Source organism: Liolophura sinensis, chromosome 11 (assembly GCF_032854445.1).
Source record: "Liolophura sinensis isolate JHLJ2023 chromosome 11, CUHK_Ljap_v2, whole genome shotgun sequence".
In the NCBI taxonomy this organism is placed as follows: domain Eukaryota; kingdom Metazoa; phylum Mollusca; class Polyplacophora; order Chitonida; family Chitonidae; genus Liolophura; species Liolophura sinensis.
The window spans coordinates 1,583,993-1,603,326 of record NC_088305.1 but is presented as its reverse complement, the minus strand read 5'-3'; the positions used below and the strand labels follow the sequence as shown (position 1 = coordinate 1,603,326).

General features: G+C 39.2%; 1 protein-coding gene across 4 annotated transcripts in view; it reads left to right on the top strand.

Annotated features, from left to right (window-relative positions):
* The first annotated feature begins 208 nt into the window (after positions 1 to 208).
* The window catches only part of LOC135478331 (serine/threonine-protein kinase OSR1-like), a 32,044-nt gene continuing 12,918 nt past the window's right edge, over positions 209 to 19,334 (top strand). For 2 of the 4 annotated variants that reach the window (XM_064758609.1, XM_064758608.1), the window contains exons 1-11: positions 209 to 348; positions 1,346 to 1,458; positions 2,586 to 2,694; positions 3,484 to 3,625; positions 5,211 to 5,266; positions 6,553 to 6,767; positions 7,681 to 7,814; positions 9,385 to 9,433; positions 12,240 to 12,299; positions 12,862 to 12,984; positions 15,883 to 15,927. In XM_064758609.1, coding sequence (XP_064614679.1) covers positions 291 to 348; positions 1,346 to 1,458; positions 2,586 to 2,694; positions 3,484 to 3,625; positions 5,211 to 5,266; positions 6,553 to 6,767; positions 7,681 to 7,814; positions 9,385 to 9,433; positions 12,240 to 12,299; positions 12,862 to 12,984; positions 15,883 to 15,927 — 1,104 coding nt within the window. In that variant the 5' untranslated portion in view covers positions 209 to 290. The remainder of the gene's footprint in view (positions 349 to 1,345; positions 1,459 to 2,585; positions 2,695 to 3,483; positions 3,626 to 5,210; positions 5,267 to 6,552; positions 6,768 to 7,680; positions 7,815 to 9,384; positions 9,434 to 12,239; positions 12,300 to 12,861; positions 12,985 to 15,882; positions 15,928 to 19,334) is intronic. The other 2 variants (XM_064758611.1, XM_064758610.1) reach the window with 1 other exon arrangement.

The window sequence follows — 19,334 nt, the reverse complement described above, 5'->3', positions numbered from 1 at the left end:
GAAATTGCTTCAAGACAGGTACATCGTGTTCACAAAATCCGTCACAAAATATAGCTTAAACAACTTGGCTAACCTTGAATAACACCAACCATATAGCTCCTCTCCACATAACCCAATTCCCTCTCTCTGCTGACTTTTTCATTTTTTGGTTCCTGTGTTATCTCCCCTTTAAGGCGAAGTCTTCTGCGTACTGTATTCGCAATGTGCTGTGAGCGGTGTGTGGATGTTTGAGCATTCCTGGCCTTGTTTAATTATCTGTCGGAAGGAAGGCAATCTCTGTAGGGTCAAGCATGGAGCAAACAGGCTGGTCCAACATCAGGGAGGACTATGAACTGAAAGATGTCATCGGTAAGATCTCCAAATCTTGCAGCTCAACTGTCGCAAATGTCACCCATGTAGGTCAGTTGTGCGTTATTGACAGTGGCCCAATTTCCGTGTCGACATTGGCATGATTAATCTTCACTGTTGGTTTAACAGCTTATCGTGCATAATAGACGCCATCAGCCTTGCACTGTAGCTGATGTAGGTATTTGGCACAGAGATTCAGCAGCGGTCTGAATATATGGCCCATTTAAAAAAAAAAAAGAAAACAGCAGCAGAACTAAGGAATTATTATATCAGTCGATATTTCTTGAGCTTTTTTTCTCTCTGTGTTGTGAGATGGCTTGAAATGATATTCTAAATGGTCAGAACGGTGCTGTGTTGATGTCAGTGCAGAATGATATGGATGCCAAGCTGCACACAAACATCATTGAATGCCCAGCTTAACATGTCAGTGTCACCTGACCTGTCACATGACCTAACCAATCCAGGTCAGGAGGTTAGTGATCTGTCCATAGACGGTTGAGAAACTTCACCTATGTCATCCATCTATAAACATCCAAAACAATATAGTTTTAAGGAGAACTATCCCGGCTGCTATTCCAATACAGTGTTAGTCCTGTTCGAAAACCACCTACCTAAAATACGGTAAATTTGGCACTGGGGTAAAGCTAGATAGCAAAGGCATCAATACCAGTCAGCATTTTTTCTGTCATAATGAAGGGCCTCTGATTAAAGCCGATGTTTTGCAAACTTTCAAAGATACGAGTTGCTTTTTGCAAGACTTTCTTAGATCTGACTGCTCTTCAACCATAATTAGTGGCTCTAGGCAACGTCACAACTCAATACTGTTCGGCAAATATCAGTAAACACTGGACCGTGGATGTTTAGCCTGCTTCTCGTAAAGAGCTGATGTTTTCTAAAAACTTTGTACACATGACTTTATTACCTTATACAGTGCACGTCATCAGGTAGTGTTGACGTTTTAAGTGTGAAAACCTTGGTTTCTATTTCTGATGTGTAGGTGCAGGAGCCACGGCTGTTGTCCAAGCAGCTATTTGTAAACCGAGGAACGAAAGGTGTGCCATCAAGAGGATTAACCTAGAGAAATGCAACACATCTGTGGAGGAACTCTTGGTATGGATTATGTTTCAAAATGTATTTCGAATGTATGAGGTTTGATTAAATGACCTAACATTTCGCTCCAAAATAGTCCTTTTTTTTAAGAAGTAAATCAGTATGATAAAATACTGGTGTCACAAGAGTATCCTCCCACCTGCGACACAAGCCTCAAAACATACACATTTCTTAGATCAGTCCCTCAGAATGGGGCAAAATGAGGAACTTTGTCCTGGATAAAGTTTTAGATCATCTATTTCCTTTTTTCTTTTTACAAATTCTATTTCAAATTATTTGATTATTGCTTAATAGTGTACTGAAGAAGTTTTCATTAATGTGAGGATGATTCAGGAATTCTAGGCATAAACAACCAGCCTTTGACACTTTTCTGGTAAACTTCCCCAGTATGTACATGTAACATTTGTTATTGAAGGAATGAATGCAAGCGACCTCAAGTAAACATCATATTACGATTAGACCATTCTACAGAGTGCACATGTTCAGCCTTTGCTGTTACACCACTATGGTATTTATAGTCATCGCACAACTGTCAGATGTCTGACAACAGTAAGCCAGTAAAGCCGCTGTGTAGAAATGACCTTGTAATGACCTTGTAAAACTGTCTCCAAAACAGTTCTATTTATCTTTATAGAATATTTAGCTGTGCCACACCATGATAGAAAAACATTTTAAATATGGTGTCTTGTTTGGATCTCATCACTTTCTTCATAAGAATTTCCCAGATTTGTTTGCACAACATTTTGAAGTAATTATTTTCTAAAAATTGTTAGCCCTAAGCTACCTTAGGATCAGTTTAGTCTGTTTTTAATGAATTTTTAATAATTTGAAAAAATTTGGAAAAATACATAGCCTCAAACACACATCTTGAAAACTTCATAGAATATCTTGGTGAAAAAAAAAAACAAAAAAATGATTCAAAGCCTTTCTGGACACAGTTCCCTGTTTCCTTCCATGTGATTTGGGATTAAGATAGACTTAATCCCAGATTTGATATAGACATTATCTTTTAACTTTATGTAGACTTTAAGTGAAGAGTATATGTATAGTGATATGAAAAGGACATATTTGACTTCTTCTTGTATACATAAATTCTTTTCCCTAAATACTTTGTTGTATTTTTGCAGAAAGAGATCCAGGCGATGAGTCAGTGTAAGCATGAGAATGTTGTCTGTTACTACACATCCTTTGTTGTCAAGGAGGAACTCTGGGTCATCATGAAGCTCTGTGCTGGAGGTGGGTGGAGCTAGCTGTATCCATGGCAATACACATCCTACACCTGTAATGTACACATCATATGACTAAACTGCAGCCGTATTATGCGATTGCACACCACTTATTTTAAAAACAGCTTTATACATTTGGGCAGTAGGTAAACCGTAATTCTCTCCATCAGTTTCCTCATTTAGTTCCAGATATCTAAAGCTGTTTTTAATTTTATTTAATTCTTAAACTTGATATTGGAGCCTCTCACCAATGTGGTCGCTGTGAATTCAATTCCAGGCCATGCTGGCTACCTCTTTGGTCATACATGGAAAGGTATGCCAGCGACCTGTGGATGGTTGTCGGTTTCTTCCCAGCAAACTACTTGCCAGTGTTGTATACCCTAATTTTTCCAACCTTTTCGACTGCCTCTGCAGCAAATATTTTGAACCATTCTGAGAGAACTATGAGGTGTAGAGTAATATGCTTAGTTTTATGATGCTTAACAGACCTTTAGTCACACAAATGAATGATTTTAGCATAATTTTCATAATGATTGTATGCATAAATTCTACTGAAAATAGTGATTTAGAGGCCAAAAAGGTTGAAGATTACCTTACTCTTGGTAAGTACAGAAATTTGATTTGATTAGTGAATATTGATTTTTGTTTTGCGATGTAGTCTCTTCTAAGAAACCTGGTTGAAGTACTACTGCAAGCTCTACTGAACAGGTATTTGTTTCACACTTACCAATACAAGACCTGTCCCTTTTTTTGTCTGGTATTTTGTGTTAATATTGCACGTTTTTCCCTCCGTACCCAGGTTCCATGTTAGATATCATCAAGACACGAATACGTAGTGGCCAGTTCAAGAATGGTGTGCTGGAGGAAGTCGCTATAGCAACGATATTGAAGGAAGTGCTCAAGGGGTTGGATTACCTGCATACCACTGGCCAGATACACAGGTCTGTTAACATACACTGAATACCTGCATACACACTGAATACCTTTATACCACACGCCAGATACACAGGTCTATTAAAATACACACTGAATACCTGTATACCACACGCCAGATTCACAGGTCTGTTAACATACATATTGAATACCTGTATACCACATGCCAGATTCACAGGTTTGTTAATATACACACTGAATACCTGCATACACACTAAATACCTGTATACCACATGCCAGATACACAGGTCTGTTAAAATACACACAGAATACCTGTATACCACTGGCCAGATTCACAGGTTTGTTAATATACACTGAATACCTGTATACCACATGCCAGATTCACAGGTTTGTTAAAATACACACAGAATACCTGTATAGCACAGTCCAAATACACAGGTCTGTTAAAATACACACAGAATACCTGTATACCACTGGCCAGATACACAGGTCTGTTACAATACACATTGAATACCTGTATACCACTGGCCAGTTACACAGGCCTGTTAAAATACACATTGAATACCTGTATACCAATGGCCAGATACACAGGCCTGTCAAAATACACACAGAATACCTGTATACCTCTGGCCAGATACACAGGCCTGTTAAAATACACACTGAATAGCTGTATACCACTGGCCAGAGACACAGGCCTGTTAACATGCACTGAATACCTGTATACCACACGCCAGATTCACAGGTCTGTTAACAGGCACATTGAATACCTGTATACCACTGGCCAGTTACACAGGCCTGTTAAAATACACATTGAATACCTGTATACCAATGGCCAGATACACAGGCCTGTTAAAATACACACAGAATACCTGTATACCTCTGGCCAGATACACAGGCCTGTTAAAATATACACTGAATAGCTGTATACCACACGCCAGAGACACAGGCCTGTTAACATACACTGAATACCTGTATACCACACGCCAGATTCACAGGTCTGTTAACATACACATTGTATACCTGTATACCACTGGCCAGATACACAGGTCTGTTAAAATACACATTGAATACCTGTATGCCAATGGCCAGATACACACGCCTGTTAATATACACATAGAATACCTGTATACCACATGCCAGATTCACAGGTCTGTTAACATACACGGAATACCTGTATATCAACGCCAGATTCACAGGTCTGTTAAAATACACATTGAATACCTGTATACCAATGGCCAGATACACAGGCCTGTTAAAATACACACAGAATACCTGTATACCACTGGCCAGATACACAGGCCTGTTAAAATACACACCGAATACCTGTATACCACTGGCCAGATACAAAGGCCTGTTAAAATACACACAGGATATCTGTATACCTCTGGGCAGATACACAGATCTGTCAACATACACACTGAATAGCTGTATACCACTGGCCAGATACACAGGCCTGTGAAAATAAACACAGAATACCGTATACCACTGGCCAGACACACAGATCTGTTAACATACATACTGATTACTGTCGTAAAAGTGAATTATTCTTGAGTTCAGCATAAAACACCAATTGACCACATAAACAAATAAATATTATCTCAAGATGTACATGTACTGTTTTTCTGTCTTCAGGGATATCAAAGCTGGGAACATTTTACTTGGTGAAGATGGGTCAGTGTATATTGCAGGTGAGGCAAGAATTTAAGTAGAATTGGACATTTGTCTGTGTTTCTGCATGTATATCATTTTCTCAGTTTCTACATTTACTCCTCCAACAAAAGTTTGATTGGTTTAGGTATGTTATACAGTATATGTATAGGTATGACAAACAGTCCTAGGTTCTTCGAAATATGTGTCTGGGCCATGTCTGGAGACATTTTAGGTTATGAATTTATTATTTATTTGATTGATGTTTTACGCCGTACTCAAGATTGTTTCACTTGTACGACGGCGACCAGCATTATGGTGGGAGGAAATTGGCAGAACCCAGCAAAAAGCCACGACAGTCGGCAGGATGCTTGCAGACCTTCCCCAAGCCACGGAGGGCCCTTAGTTCAGGAAATCGTGAACTCCCAAACAAACTGCTGGACGCTCAAACTAATCAAGCTGTATTGAAACCAATATGTTAATGGAACAAAAATATTATGGTTAGCAATGACAAAAGTTTTCATACACACTGCCTTCCTTCACATACTAAAAGTTCTCCGAAACCTTGATTTGGGTTGCATTTTATAACATTTCTTTATGCACTGTCACAATGTCATATTAAAAGTTTTGCCATCAGAAACTTTAGTTTTTTCTAGATATGAGTCTCTGTGTGGTTTTTGCTGTTGTGTCTTTTAATGTGCAACCTGTATGAATCCATGAAGTTTGTTCATTATGATGGAAGGAAACACCGCTCAATCCAGGGGAAACCCACAACCATCTGCATTTATCAATTCCAGTGAACGGTGTCCACACCACAAGTGGGGTTTGCACCCAAAACTGTATCTATCAAGCAAGCTGTAAGTTAAAAACACGATCAAAATGGTGTCAGAACAATCTGCTCATAATGAACACGAATGTAGCTGCCTCGGGTGAAAATCCATTCAACTTTTTCCAGGGTGCAAAGCTACATTCCTCCAAAAAGGGGCTGGGTGTAAAGGTACATTCCTCAAAAAATGGGCCAGGTGCTAAGATACATTCCTAAAATGGGCCAAGGTGCAAAGGTACATTCCTCAAAGAATGGGCAGGGTGCAAAGGTACATTCCTAAAAATGGGGCAGGGTGCAAAGGTACATTCTTAAAAAAAGAGAGGGTGGCAATTTCCCCTACTTAATTAGTTACATTGTGACAGAGAGAAAAGGGCAGGGTGCACAGTTTAGGGGCAGGGTGCAGTACCCTTCTAAACAAGCCTAGCTATTGGTAACTGTATGTATTCCCTATGTATTCCCATTCTCCTGCTATTGTTACATTGTACATTGTGCGGCTTGCAGATTTCGGGGTAAGTGCCAAACTGGCCACATCCGGAAAGGACATGACGAGAGACGCGGTCCGGCACACCTTCGTGGGGACACCATGCTGGATGGCACCAGAGGTCATGGAGCAAGTCGCTGGGTACGATTTCAAGGCTGACATCTGGAGCTTTGGAATCACTGCCATAGAATTGGCAACAGGCACTGCTCCCTATCACAAATACCCACCCATGAAGGTGAGTTATCAACAGGTTTTATTGCTGACCACTGACTGACATCTAACTTTAGACCCCATGCGTTATCCTATATTCACAGCTGACTTCATGCCGTTACCATCAGTTCACGGGTTTTGATGCTGACTCTACACAATGATCCCCCAACCCTAGACACTGACTCCATACCTTACCCTCTTTTCACAGGTTTTGATGCTGACTCTACAGAATGATCCCCCAACCCCAGACACTGACTCCATACCTGACCCTCTGTTCACGGGTTTGAATGCTGACTCTACACAATGATCCCCCATTCGTAGACACTGACTCCATACCTTACCCTCTGTTCACAGGTTTTGATGCTGACTCTACAGAATGATCCCCCAACCCCAGACACTGACTCCATACCTGACCCTCTGTTCACGGGTTTGAATGCTGACTCTACACAATGATCCCCCATTCGTAGACACTGACTCCATACCTTACCCTCTGTTCACAGGTTTTGATGCTGACTCTACAGAATGATCCCCCAACCCCAGACACTGACTCCATACCTGACCCTCTGTTCACAGGTTTTGATGCTGGCTCTACAGAATGATCCCCCAACCCCAGACACTGACTCCATACCTGACCCTCTGTTCACAGGTTTTGATGCTGGCTCTACACAATGATCCCCCAACCCTAGACACTGACTCCATACCTGACCCTCTGTTCACAGGTTTTGATGCTGACTCTACAGAATGATCCCCCAACCCCAGACACTGACTCCATACCTGACCCTCTGTTCACAGGTTTTGATGCTGACTCTACAGAATGATCCCCCAACCCTAGACATTGACTCCATACCTGACCCTCTGTTCACAGGTTTTGATGCTGACTCTACAGAATGATCCCCCAACCCTAGAAACTGACTCCATACCTGACCCTCTGTTCACAGGTTTTGATGCTGACTCTACAGAATGATCCCCCAACCTTAGACACTGGGGCTGATGATAAAGACCAGTATAAGGCATACAGTAAAGTGTTCAGAAAGATGATAGCCATGTGTCTCATGAAGGAACCCGAGAAAAGGTTGGTCACATGACACTTTGGTTGCTTAGCAAGCAAAGCCATAATCCCTGTATGATGCATGCATCCCTCATAAGGGACTTACCTTGACTAGTGAAGTTGTCTCAAATCCAGCTGGGATCCTCCGTGGCTGAGGTGGTCGGTGTGTCAGCAACCTGCAGATGGTCGTGGGTTTCCCCCAGGCTCTGCCCTGTTTTCTCCCATCATAATGCTGGCTGCCGTTGTATAAATGAAATATTCTTGAGTATAACATAAAACGCCAATCAAGCAAGTAGATAAATAAATGAAATGCAGCTGTCACTGGGTGAACTGGAGTCTGGAGTCTAGAGATTTGTCAGGTGTCAGTTGAGAAGGGTCAGCCTCCTCTGTGTCTCTTCTCAGTTTCATCTACGGAAAGCCTGACAGCCATGATGGAAATCAATAATTCTGTACATGTACATACTGTACATGTTAAACTAACAATGAAATAAATAAATAGATGAGTGTTTCAAACTGGGGCATTCACCATAATTCCGTCATGTGTAGTTGTTAACCTGACTTAGGAGTTCCCTACAGATGCTTTCCTGTTCTTTTTCTTTTCGTTTGTTTTGCATAAAACATTCTATATGCCTAGAACTTTAGTCCCACAGTAGTGGAACAGTCATTATCTTTCTGCAATAATTACAGTTAATTAGCTAAAATTTTGCCCATGATTAAGTTGTACATTTAGCGTAATTCTGAGAGTTCTAGTGGTCTTAGAAAGGTGTTTTGAGGTTTGTTTGGAAGGTGTTATCCTACTGGGAAAATGTAAGTCTTTTCACCAAAAGGGTATTTCATGACATTTATTTACCTTAAAAAAATGGAATGTTTGAAGCAAAATTTTGTCATTTACCATGATATTTATTATTCATTGTATTCTTTCATTCATCTTTTAATGTGTACTCGTACATTTATATAGAACAGTGCAACATCTTCCCTAAAACCGTGAGACCTCTCTCAGGTTGTTAAAGTAAAAAGAAGCTAAAATATGAAGTAAGGGTCATCATACAGACAATTGAAAACTATGCATCGAAATGCTTTCATTTAGTTTTCCGATATTTTTAAGAGTGTTAAATGGCATTCATGTATTTGAACACTATGGTGGGCTTTATGAGCTGTACTGACGGTATCTAGGAACTCTGACGTCACATCACCTGTTTTTCCTCAGATTCACCAAAAGGAAGGTATTTTTGGGAACATTATTTCAGTAATTGTTTACTTATGGGTAAAAAGAGTTATTCAAACATTCAGTGCTGTGATCAGAGTTGGAAAAACTTCCTGTGGCGTCAGAGCTCCTGAACTCTGACAGTATGGTCCATAAAGCCCACTGTGGAATTAAAATGTTTGAACGCCTTTAACTCCTTTCACAGAAATCTATAAAAATATAGTCCTGCATAGTTTTAAGTGGTCTATGTAGTGATGAATACTTCGAGCTTCAGAGATCTTTTCCTTTAAAGTGCTGGCTCATTTTTTTTAACCATTTGTTTTTGACCATATTTAACAGTTCGATAATTTAAATTGTTTTGGTTTTTTAATCGTCATGTGTCACTTTCAGGCCAACAGCGAAACAGTTACTGAAAACAGACTTCATCAAAAAAGCAAAAGTGAGTTTTGTGAGTCCAGTTGTTTATGCTCTCACGGCTAAGCAGTCTTGTGGTAGTTTGTGTTGTTTTACAATATATCACTTTCCACCAACATTATGCCACTTTTCTCCAACATTATGTCACTTTCTTTCAACATTATGTCACTTTCCACCAACATTATGTCACTTTCCACCAACATTATGCCACTTTCCACCAACATTATGTCACTTTCTTTCAACATTATGCCACTTTTCTCCAACATTATGTCACTTTCCTCCAACATTATGCCACTTTTCTCCAACATTATGTCACTTTTCCCCAACATTATGTCACTTCCCCCAACATTATACCACTTTCCACCAACATTATACCACTTTCCTCCAAAATTATGCCACTTTCCTCCAACATTATGTCACTTTCTTCCAACATTATACCACTTTGCTCCAACATTATGCCACTTTCCTCCCACATTGTCACTTTCTTCCAACATTATACCACTTTCCTCCAATATTATGTCACTTTCCCCCAACATTATGTCACTTTCTTCGAACATTATATACCGGCCCGGATAGCACAGTTGGTAGAGCGTCCGCTTCGGGACCCGTATCAGTATAATGGCTCAGGCGGGGCGGCTTACTTGCCTTCGGTAAGTCGTCTCAGTGAAGCAGCACTAAATAAAAGAGCGGTGGAAATCTGTCCTGCAACAAGGAGGCACATTACACGTGCATGCACCCTAAGGATTCCTTCGTCGTCATATGACTGAAAAATTGTTGAGTGCGACGTTAAACCCCAAGCACTCACTCACTGATTATACCACTTTCCTCCAACATTATGTCACTTTCCCCCAACATTATGCCACTTTCCTCCAACATATGCCACTTTTCTCCCTCATTATGCCACTTTTCTCCAACATTATGCCACTTTCTTCCAACATTATACCACTTTCCTCCAACATTATACCACTTTCCTCCAACATTATCTCTTCCCCCAACATTATCTCTTCCCCCAACATTATGCCACTTTCCTCCAACATATGCCACTTTTCTCCCTCATTATGCCACTTTTCTCCAACATTATGCCACTTTGCTCCAACATTATACCACTTTCCTCCAACATTATACCACTTTGCTCCAACATTATGCCACTTTGCTCCAACATTATGCCACTTTTCTCCTCATTATACCACTTTCCTCCAACATTTGCCACTTTTCTCCAACATTATGCCACTTTCCTTCATCATTATGTCACCTTCCTTCAACATTATGCCACTATAAACAAGTAAATGAACACATCTCTCCTGTCTTTATTACTGGGGTAGGGATTTGCTACAATAAACACATCACTCCTATCTTTATTACTGGGCTAGGGATTTGCTACAATAAACACATCACTCCTATCTTTATTACTGGGCTAGGGATTTGCTACAATAAACACATCTATCCTATCTGTATAACTGGACTGGGGATTTGCTACAATAAACACAACTCTCCTATCTTTATAAATGGGTTGGGGATTTACTACAATAAACACATCTCTCCTGTCTTTATAATTGGGCTTGGGATTTGCTACAATAAACACATCTCTCCTGGCTTTATAACTGAGATGGGGATTTGCTACAATAAACACATCTCTCCTGTCTTTATAACTGGGCTGGGGATTTGCTACAATAAACACATCTCACCTGTCTTTATAACTGAGATGGGGATTTGCTACAATAAACACATCTCCTATCTTTATAACTGGACTGGGGATTTGCTATAATAAACACATCTCTCCTGTCTTTATAACTGAGATGGGGATTTGCTACAATAAACACGTCTCCTATCTTTATAACTGAGATGGGGATTTGCTACAATAAACACATCTCTCCTGTCTTTATAACTGGGCTGGGGATTTGCTACAATAAACACATCTCACCTGTCTGTATAACTGGGATGGGGATTTGCTACAATAAACACGTCTCCTATCTTTATAACTGGACTGGGGATTTGCTACAATAAACACATCTCACCTGTCTGTATAACTGGGATGGGGATTTGCTACAATAAACACGTCTCCTATCTTTATAACTGGACTGGGGATTTGCTACAATAAACACATCTCACCTGTCTTTATAACTGAGATGGGGATTTGCTACAATAAACACATCTCTCCTGTCTTTATAATTGGGCTTGGGATTTGCTACAATAAACACATCTCTCCTGGCTTTATAACTGAGATGGGGATTTGCTACAATAAACACGTCTCCTATCTTTATAACTGGACTGGGGATTTGCTACAATAAACACATCTCTCCTATCTTTATAACTGGGCTGGGGATTTGCTACAATAAACACATCTCACCTGTCTTTATAACTGGGATGGGGATTTGCTACAATAAACACATCTCTCCTATCTTTATAACTGGACTGGGGATTTGCTATAATAAACACATCTCACCTGTCTTTATAACTGGGATGGGGCTCTGCTACAATAAACACGTCTCCTATCTTTATAACTGGACTGGGGATTTGCTATAATAAACACATCTCACCTGTCTATAACTGGGATGGGGATTTGCTACAATAAACACATCTCCTATCTTTATAACTGGACTTGGGATTTGCTACAATGAACACATCTCACCTGTCTTTTTAACTGGACTGGGGATTTGCTACAATAAACACATCTATCCTATCTTGATAACTGGGCTGGGGATTTACTGCATTATATCTGCTGGCAAATCACTAGTGGAAAAAAGATGTGTTAATGAAGTCCTCCTCCATGTCATTTTCAATTTTTTTTTTATTGTGTTTTTATTCTTTTCTTGTTTTTGTGTTTTTTTCAGGACCGGGCATATTTACAAAAGACGCTGTTAACAGAAGGTCCTCCTGTCAAACCTCAGAAGGTAACAACCCTCTAACGAATGGTTTCCTGGAAAGGTCTGCCAGCAACCTGCAGATGGGTGTATAAGTGATCTATTTTTGAGTACACTGTAAAATTTCAATCATCTACATAAAAAAATAAATTAAATAATGGTAAAGATAGTATGTTATTTGTAAAGTTTCTCCAAACTGTTAAAACAAGTTGGGATATGTAAAAGTTTGATTACGGTAGCAGCATTGCCTGTTATGAAGATTGCCCCAAGTCAGCCAAATAAACATACATATATAAGTGCAACATACTCGAGTATAGAGTTAAATAACATTAAATCAAACAAATACTGTATTTCACCTGAAATTTACCATTTTTAAGTGGCACATATGGCTTGCATCTGACTGATAAATCCACCTTTGAGGCCACATATGGGTTTTTGTTAACTTTGATTTATTTCTCATCAGAAAATGTTATTGAAGTTATTTTAGGGCCGTTGTGCACCTGAGAAAGTTCATTTTTACATCATCAGACGTCAAACAATAAATATAATGCGCATTACCAGCATTGCTATTAAAGGTTGCCCCTTGCCACAGGTGAAGCGTGTCCCTGGGTCGAGTGGGAGGTTACACAAGACCGAGGACGGTGGGTGGGAATGGTCAGACGATGAACTGGATGAGAACTCTGAGGAGGGAAAGAGAGCAGCGACGTCAGAGCGGGTAAGTAGGTCATGGGTCAGGGGTCATTGTTTAACAGACTGACCTTTGTGATGAACTAGGCTGAGAGCGACTGTGATCTCCAGTATGTGTGCACACTGACACACTGACCCTGGCACACTGACCCCTGTAGTGTGCTGTGCCAATCCTCAAGTTATTAGACATAGACATACGTGTAAGTTAGTAAATTCATGGACTTGTAACTTTACATAAAACATAACTACCATCAGCTACTTATGTGCAATATCTATTGCACTTATGGAAGATAGAAATTTTAAAATAATTAACTTTGATAGAGAAATGCAAACAAAAAAAAAAAACTATACCAAATGCCAGAAAAATTTTGGTGACCTTTCATGGAGAGTATATCATGTTACACCCAGGGAACACGTTTTAATGATTGCCTTTTAATGATTGGAGATTTTGTGTACACTTCAAAATTTTTGGGTGCAGATAGAGATTTTGTGTGTGCACTAAGGGTTTATTCTGCACAAAAAGATTTTGTTAGCACATATACATTGGTGTGCACATAAGGATTGTGTGCACACAGGGATGTGTGCACATGTAGATTGTGTGCACAAGTATTGGAGATCTCAGTTTTGGGCATTGAGTTTCTGCATATGTGTGACGTTGACAGTTTGTCTTATAATGGTAGATTAGCTTGTTTTACTCAAGATGTTGCTGTGATTGCATTGGCTTTCTTTTAAAGCCTGGGATTTGAGATGGTTTTTTTTCTCTTACATTCATCCAACTGATGCATGTGTTTGGAGTTGGTTTACCAGTTCAGAATATGGGAAGGTCTCTTCTTCCTTAATCTGTCATTTAACATTGAAATAATGAGGCTCTTCTGAAGGATAAGTTAAGAATAAGTATATAGCTCAACTTAACTCTTTAAAAATGCCATTTTATTGAAGTCTGATATTGTTTTTTTTTGTCCTTGTACTTGACTTTTTTTTCTTCAGGTAAGACTTTTAATGTCATAAACAAATAAAAAGGGTTTTTTGTTTGGTGGGGGAGGGGGGGGGGGGTCACATTAGCAGATTATTGGTAGGCATATTATCTCCACTCTTTATTGAAGACTTACTATAGTATCATTAATGGAGCATTTGAAACTAGAAAAACAAAAGGTCATGGTGGCCACATTGAGAGTGAAATTAGTAGGCCTCAGACCCCCATTAATTTTCCATGAGCGACAATGTTAACGTTTAGCCCTGTAGCTCAGTCCCAAACACCCCGTGGCCAGTAACCTTTGGTACATACCTGGCCCAGCCTGTGAGATGAAGCCATAAAAATCTTGACAAACATGTAGGTTGACCGTTAAAATCTGCACCTTTCTATGCTGGCAGCTGGGAGGGGTGCCTAGCAGTGCCAAGGGGACGTCATTCGCGGCCTCATCACCACCTATCTCCTTGTGTCCTCTCGCCCAGAATTTCAAACTTTCTTCATTAAAACTCATGCCTGCCCAAAGGTTAGACAGTTTTCATCATTTTGATACCAAGCATGCACCTGTACACCAAAAATGGCAGGCTGGCTGTGAAAAAAAGACTTTACACCCTAAAATACACAAAATTACTTTCGTCCCCCACGAAAAACAGAACTTGCAATAGGGTTCTGCATCCAATAGAGTATGACATAAGTGGCGACATCTGATGGACAGGGGGAAATACTCTTCCAATACTTGTTTTTCTCAAATGCTACAAGTTGTGAAAGAAAGACTCATCACATATTTATTTATTTATTTATTTATTTTATTGGTGTTTTACATACCTAAGAATATTTCCCTGATACGACAGTGTCCTCATCACATATGGACGCACTCAAAATCAGTCTTTGTCAATCTCTAGGCACAGAACATTACATCCAAGGAGGGGGGATTTTTTTAAAAATAATTCTTGGCATTTTAAAAGATTTATGAAAAGTACTATAAAAAGTGGAAAGAGAATGAACAAAGCTGATAAGGTTTTTTATACTTTCATCTGGAAGGCCACATCGTATGCTCAGCATGGAGAAATATAAACCTGTGTAAGCCTTTCCTGTATCCTTACAAGAGCCACACCAGGGGTCTCGAAACATTTGGGACTTACAGGCTCATACAGAAACAAATACCAACTTTTTCCAGTCATTTCCAAGTTTGCTTGGTTTGACGTCAAGCAGGAAGTACATTGCTCGTTGACCGAAAGCATAAGCAGAAACAACGCTGCGTTTTCAAACACGTTAGAGATCATTCCAGCAAAATTTTCCTTTCTCAACTTAGATATGCCTGATTTAACATTGCATTTATAAGGAATATTATGAACATGCATCATTCAAATCTATGAAAACAGTTAAAATTTTGCTTTTAGGACTTGTCAGGTACTTACATGTATGTAGACAGTGGCAGTCTTCAACGTATTATATATCTTTATTAAATGCTTTTGAACCTTGGTGTTATTATGTTCCATAAGGGAACATATAATTTTAAGAGTTTTGCACAATTTCTCTTGGAACTGAAGTAGCCCTCGGGAGAGTTAGACAGCATTGGAATCGTGGTAATGGCTTTCCAACACGTGCCTCAGAAGTGTGAGACAGATATCAGTCCATTCAGATTATCCCCAAGATATTTAAATAAAATCCACAAAACATGTAGGGTTTATCGTCAGTCAGCTGGGAGTAGGAAGTGACTGCTCTGGTGTCATCAGCATTTAAAGCGCCTGAAATTCTGAAATCTCATGTAAGCAGTATTTTTTTTTGCCTCTTATCTTGAGTTGTGATATACAAGAACATCAGTCAGCATTTTGAGGAACAAGGACCCCCATATCCTCAGCCATCTCAGCTCGCCTCTTAGCTTTTAAAAAAAAATGCAGAGCGCCCAAGATTGGCAGTCCTCATAATTTCAATGTTGCGTTGTTTTTGATCCAACAGGCTCGGAGAGTTGATCGCACCCAGTTAGATTTGTCATCGCCAGTCGTAAGGACATCCCCCTTCTATGTGTCTATGTGCATTTCCGTCTTTGTCGCTTTTTGTCGTTCGTTGTTGCATATATTGTTTTTGCCGCTAACCTGTGCACCATGATTCGTAATTCTACATAAACCACTGCCTGCTAACCTGACTAAAGACTTCACTGGTCATCTCACAACCTCATCCATGCCATATCATATCTGCCTTGCTCGTACATGTGTGTGTGAGGGTGATGCTCAGTTGTCCCACTAATATTCGGTTACGAGCCTTTCTGATTGGCTCCTCTTTAAGACTTTTCACCCTGCCTCCGTGCAGGGTGTACATTTAGATGTACCTGTAATTTTTGCAGCATTGATTTCATGCAGCTCAGCTTTGCTGCATGTACTTGTGTGTTTTATATGTTCAAAGATTTTGTGTCAAGATGTAGGCATTCTATTTTGCTATCGTTAGAATTGTCAATCTTTCTTCAGGGCATAGTTGAAATGTCTATATGTGTAAATGTATATATCTTTGTTAACCTGTGGTAACACTGTTTGTGGGCCCTTGGTGACAAGAAGTGGGTGATAGTGCTTACTGGGCTGTTTACCACTTGTCTTCCACCTATATCATGTACACTTCTGAGTGTGGTACATGGGAAAGTTCAGCAGTAACTTGCCAAAGGTCGGTGGTTTACCTCCAGCATGGTGATTTCCTCCTCCCTTTAAACTGACTGCTTTTATGTCACATGGAAGTGAAAAATTCTTCAGTATGGCATTAAGCAACAATCAGATTAATAAATAACGGACGTAATACTGCTAAAGCCTTTGCTCTTCAGTTAGACTTGCCACTTTGATTGTGGCGAGTACAGAGTACAGTGTATGGTTGATTGTATTTTGTTGCATATAATTAGAGTACTGCTGCAAATTGCAGAATTCTCAGTATGTGTATTTGTACATGTGTGCCGACAGCTTTTGTATGGTGTACAATGGTCAATTTCTCCTCAAGGTGTACATGTATAGCGTATTTAATAAATGTTTTTTGTAGTATATTATTGTAGTGTATTATTGCCAACTTGAAGTAATGGGTGCTCTGATAATTAAACCTTGAAGAGCACGTGAATGTAGTTTTTGAGATACATGTTGTTTTCATGGGATGTCAGGACAAGGATAGCCAGTGTCGTAATTCCTTAACCGTTTCGCATATGAAAGAGCAACTTTCAGTGCAATTTATGCAGGTTTTTAATTTGATTTTGGAGACAAAACTACATTGGTTGGGTTGGACAATTTCAGGGCTCTACAAAAGATATAATTTTGTCAGTCTATACAGAATAATGCCTTCAAAATATGCTCAGATAAACACCTTACAAACATGTGAAAAGGTTGAAGAATTACAGTATTAAAGGTTTTGTCGTTAGTGTAAAGAAGAACATGAATAGGGATTTCAGCTTACACTTGTGAATCCTAGACATTTACATACTGAGCATCAAAAAATGTGATGTTTGAAAACATGGTCGTCATCATAGCCCCACAACACTATTTAACTGTAACATTAGGATTAAGTTTCATATGTCAAGTTTTACGTTAAGTGAAAATGGATTTCCAAAAGCAACCCAATTTCTAGCCCTGGAATAACTGTGAAGATTCTGATGACACCGCTGTCCATCCGCACCATGGAATCTCCCCGCTGTGTGAGACTCACCAGTCCCTGGGGGGAAGGACAAAGACTACAAAACTTTCATTGAAATAAACCCCAAAATATTAAATATTAGTACATATTTTATTAAATTTGTTGGCGCCCTCTGAGTTTCCATCCACAGTGACCAATTTGTATCCTTATGGGCCAGTTCCTCCCAGCAGGTAACTCATAACTTAGCCTCCCACTGGCATGCAGATGATTTAGTGAGGCGCACCTTCACAACACAGCAGCGTTTAGTGTTCCAATGTCAGTCTGACAGTTGTAAAGCCTGGAAGGCATCGTTTAGCACTACTTCTCACGTGAACCTGGTAATATTCATTATAAAGTTATTTAGAGTGTTGGGGCCTCCCTGGCTCAGTCGGTTAAAGCGCTAGCGCAGCATAATGACCCAGGAGTCTCTCACCAATGCGGTCTCTGTGAGTTCAAGTCCAGCTCATGCTGGCTTGTTATAACATCTAACATCTGCAGGTAAATGTTGTAACATCTAACATCTGCAGGTAAATGTTATAACATCTTACATCTGCAGGTAAATGTTATAACATCTAACATCTACAGGTAAATGTTATAACATCTAACATCTGCAGGTAAATGTTGTAACATCTAACATCTGCAGGTAAATGTTATAACATCTTACATCTGCAGGTAAATGTTATAACATCTTACATCTGCAGGTAAATGTTGTAACATCTAACATCTACAGGTAAATGTTATAACATCTAACATCTACAGGTAAATGTTATAACATCTAACATCTACAGGTAAATGTTATAACATCTAACATCTACAGGTAAATGTTGTAACATCTAACATCTGCAGGTAAATGTTGTAACATCTAACATCTGCAGGTAAATGTTATAACATCTAACATCTACAGGTAAATGTTATAACATCTAACATCTACAGGTAAATGTTGTAACATCTAACATCTACAGGTAAATGTTGTAACATCTAACATCTGCAGGTAAATGTTGTAACATCTAACATCTGCAGGTAAATGTTATAACATCTACAGGTAAATGTTATAACATCTAACATCTGCAGGTAAATGTTGTAACATCTTACATCTGCAGGTAAATGTTATAACATCTTACATCTGCAGGTAAATGTTGTAACATCTAACATCTACAGGTAAATGTTATAACATCTAACATCTACAGGTAAATGTTATAACATCTAACATCTGTAGGTAAATGTTGTAACATCTAACATCTGCAGGTAAATGTTGTAACATCTAACATCTGCAGGTAAATGTTGTAACATCTAACATCTGCAGGTAAATGTTGTAACATCTAACATCTGCAGGTAAATGTTGTAACATCTAACATCTGCAGGTAAATGTTATAACATCTAACATCTGCAGGTAAATGTTATAACATCTAACATCTGCAGGTAAATGTTATAACATCTTACATCTGCAGGTAAATGTTATAACATCTTACATCTGCAGGTAAATGTTGTAACATCTAACATCTGCAGGTAAATGTTATAACATCTAACATCTACAGGTAAATGTTATAACATCTAACATCTGCAGGTAAATGTTATAACATCTAACATCTACAGGTAAATGATAACATTCATGGATTAATGAATAATTATTCTGTCATTCCCAAAGTCTCACTGTTTAACGTTGCTCGGAGAAAGAATTTAACACTACAAAATGTACATATGTAACAGTTTTTCATTGTTAATCTTTCATCATTTTTCTCAACTACCATTTGACCAGCAATACAATGAGTTCA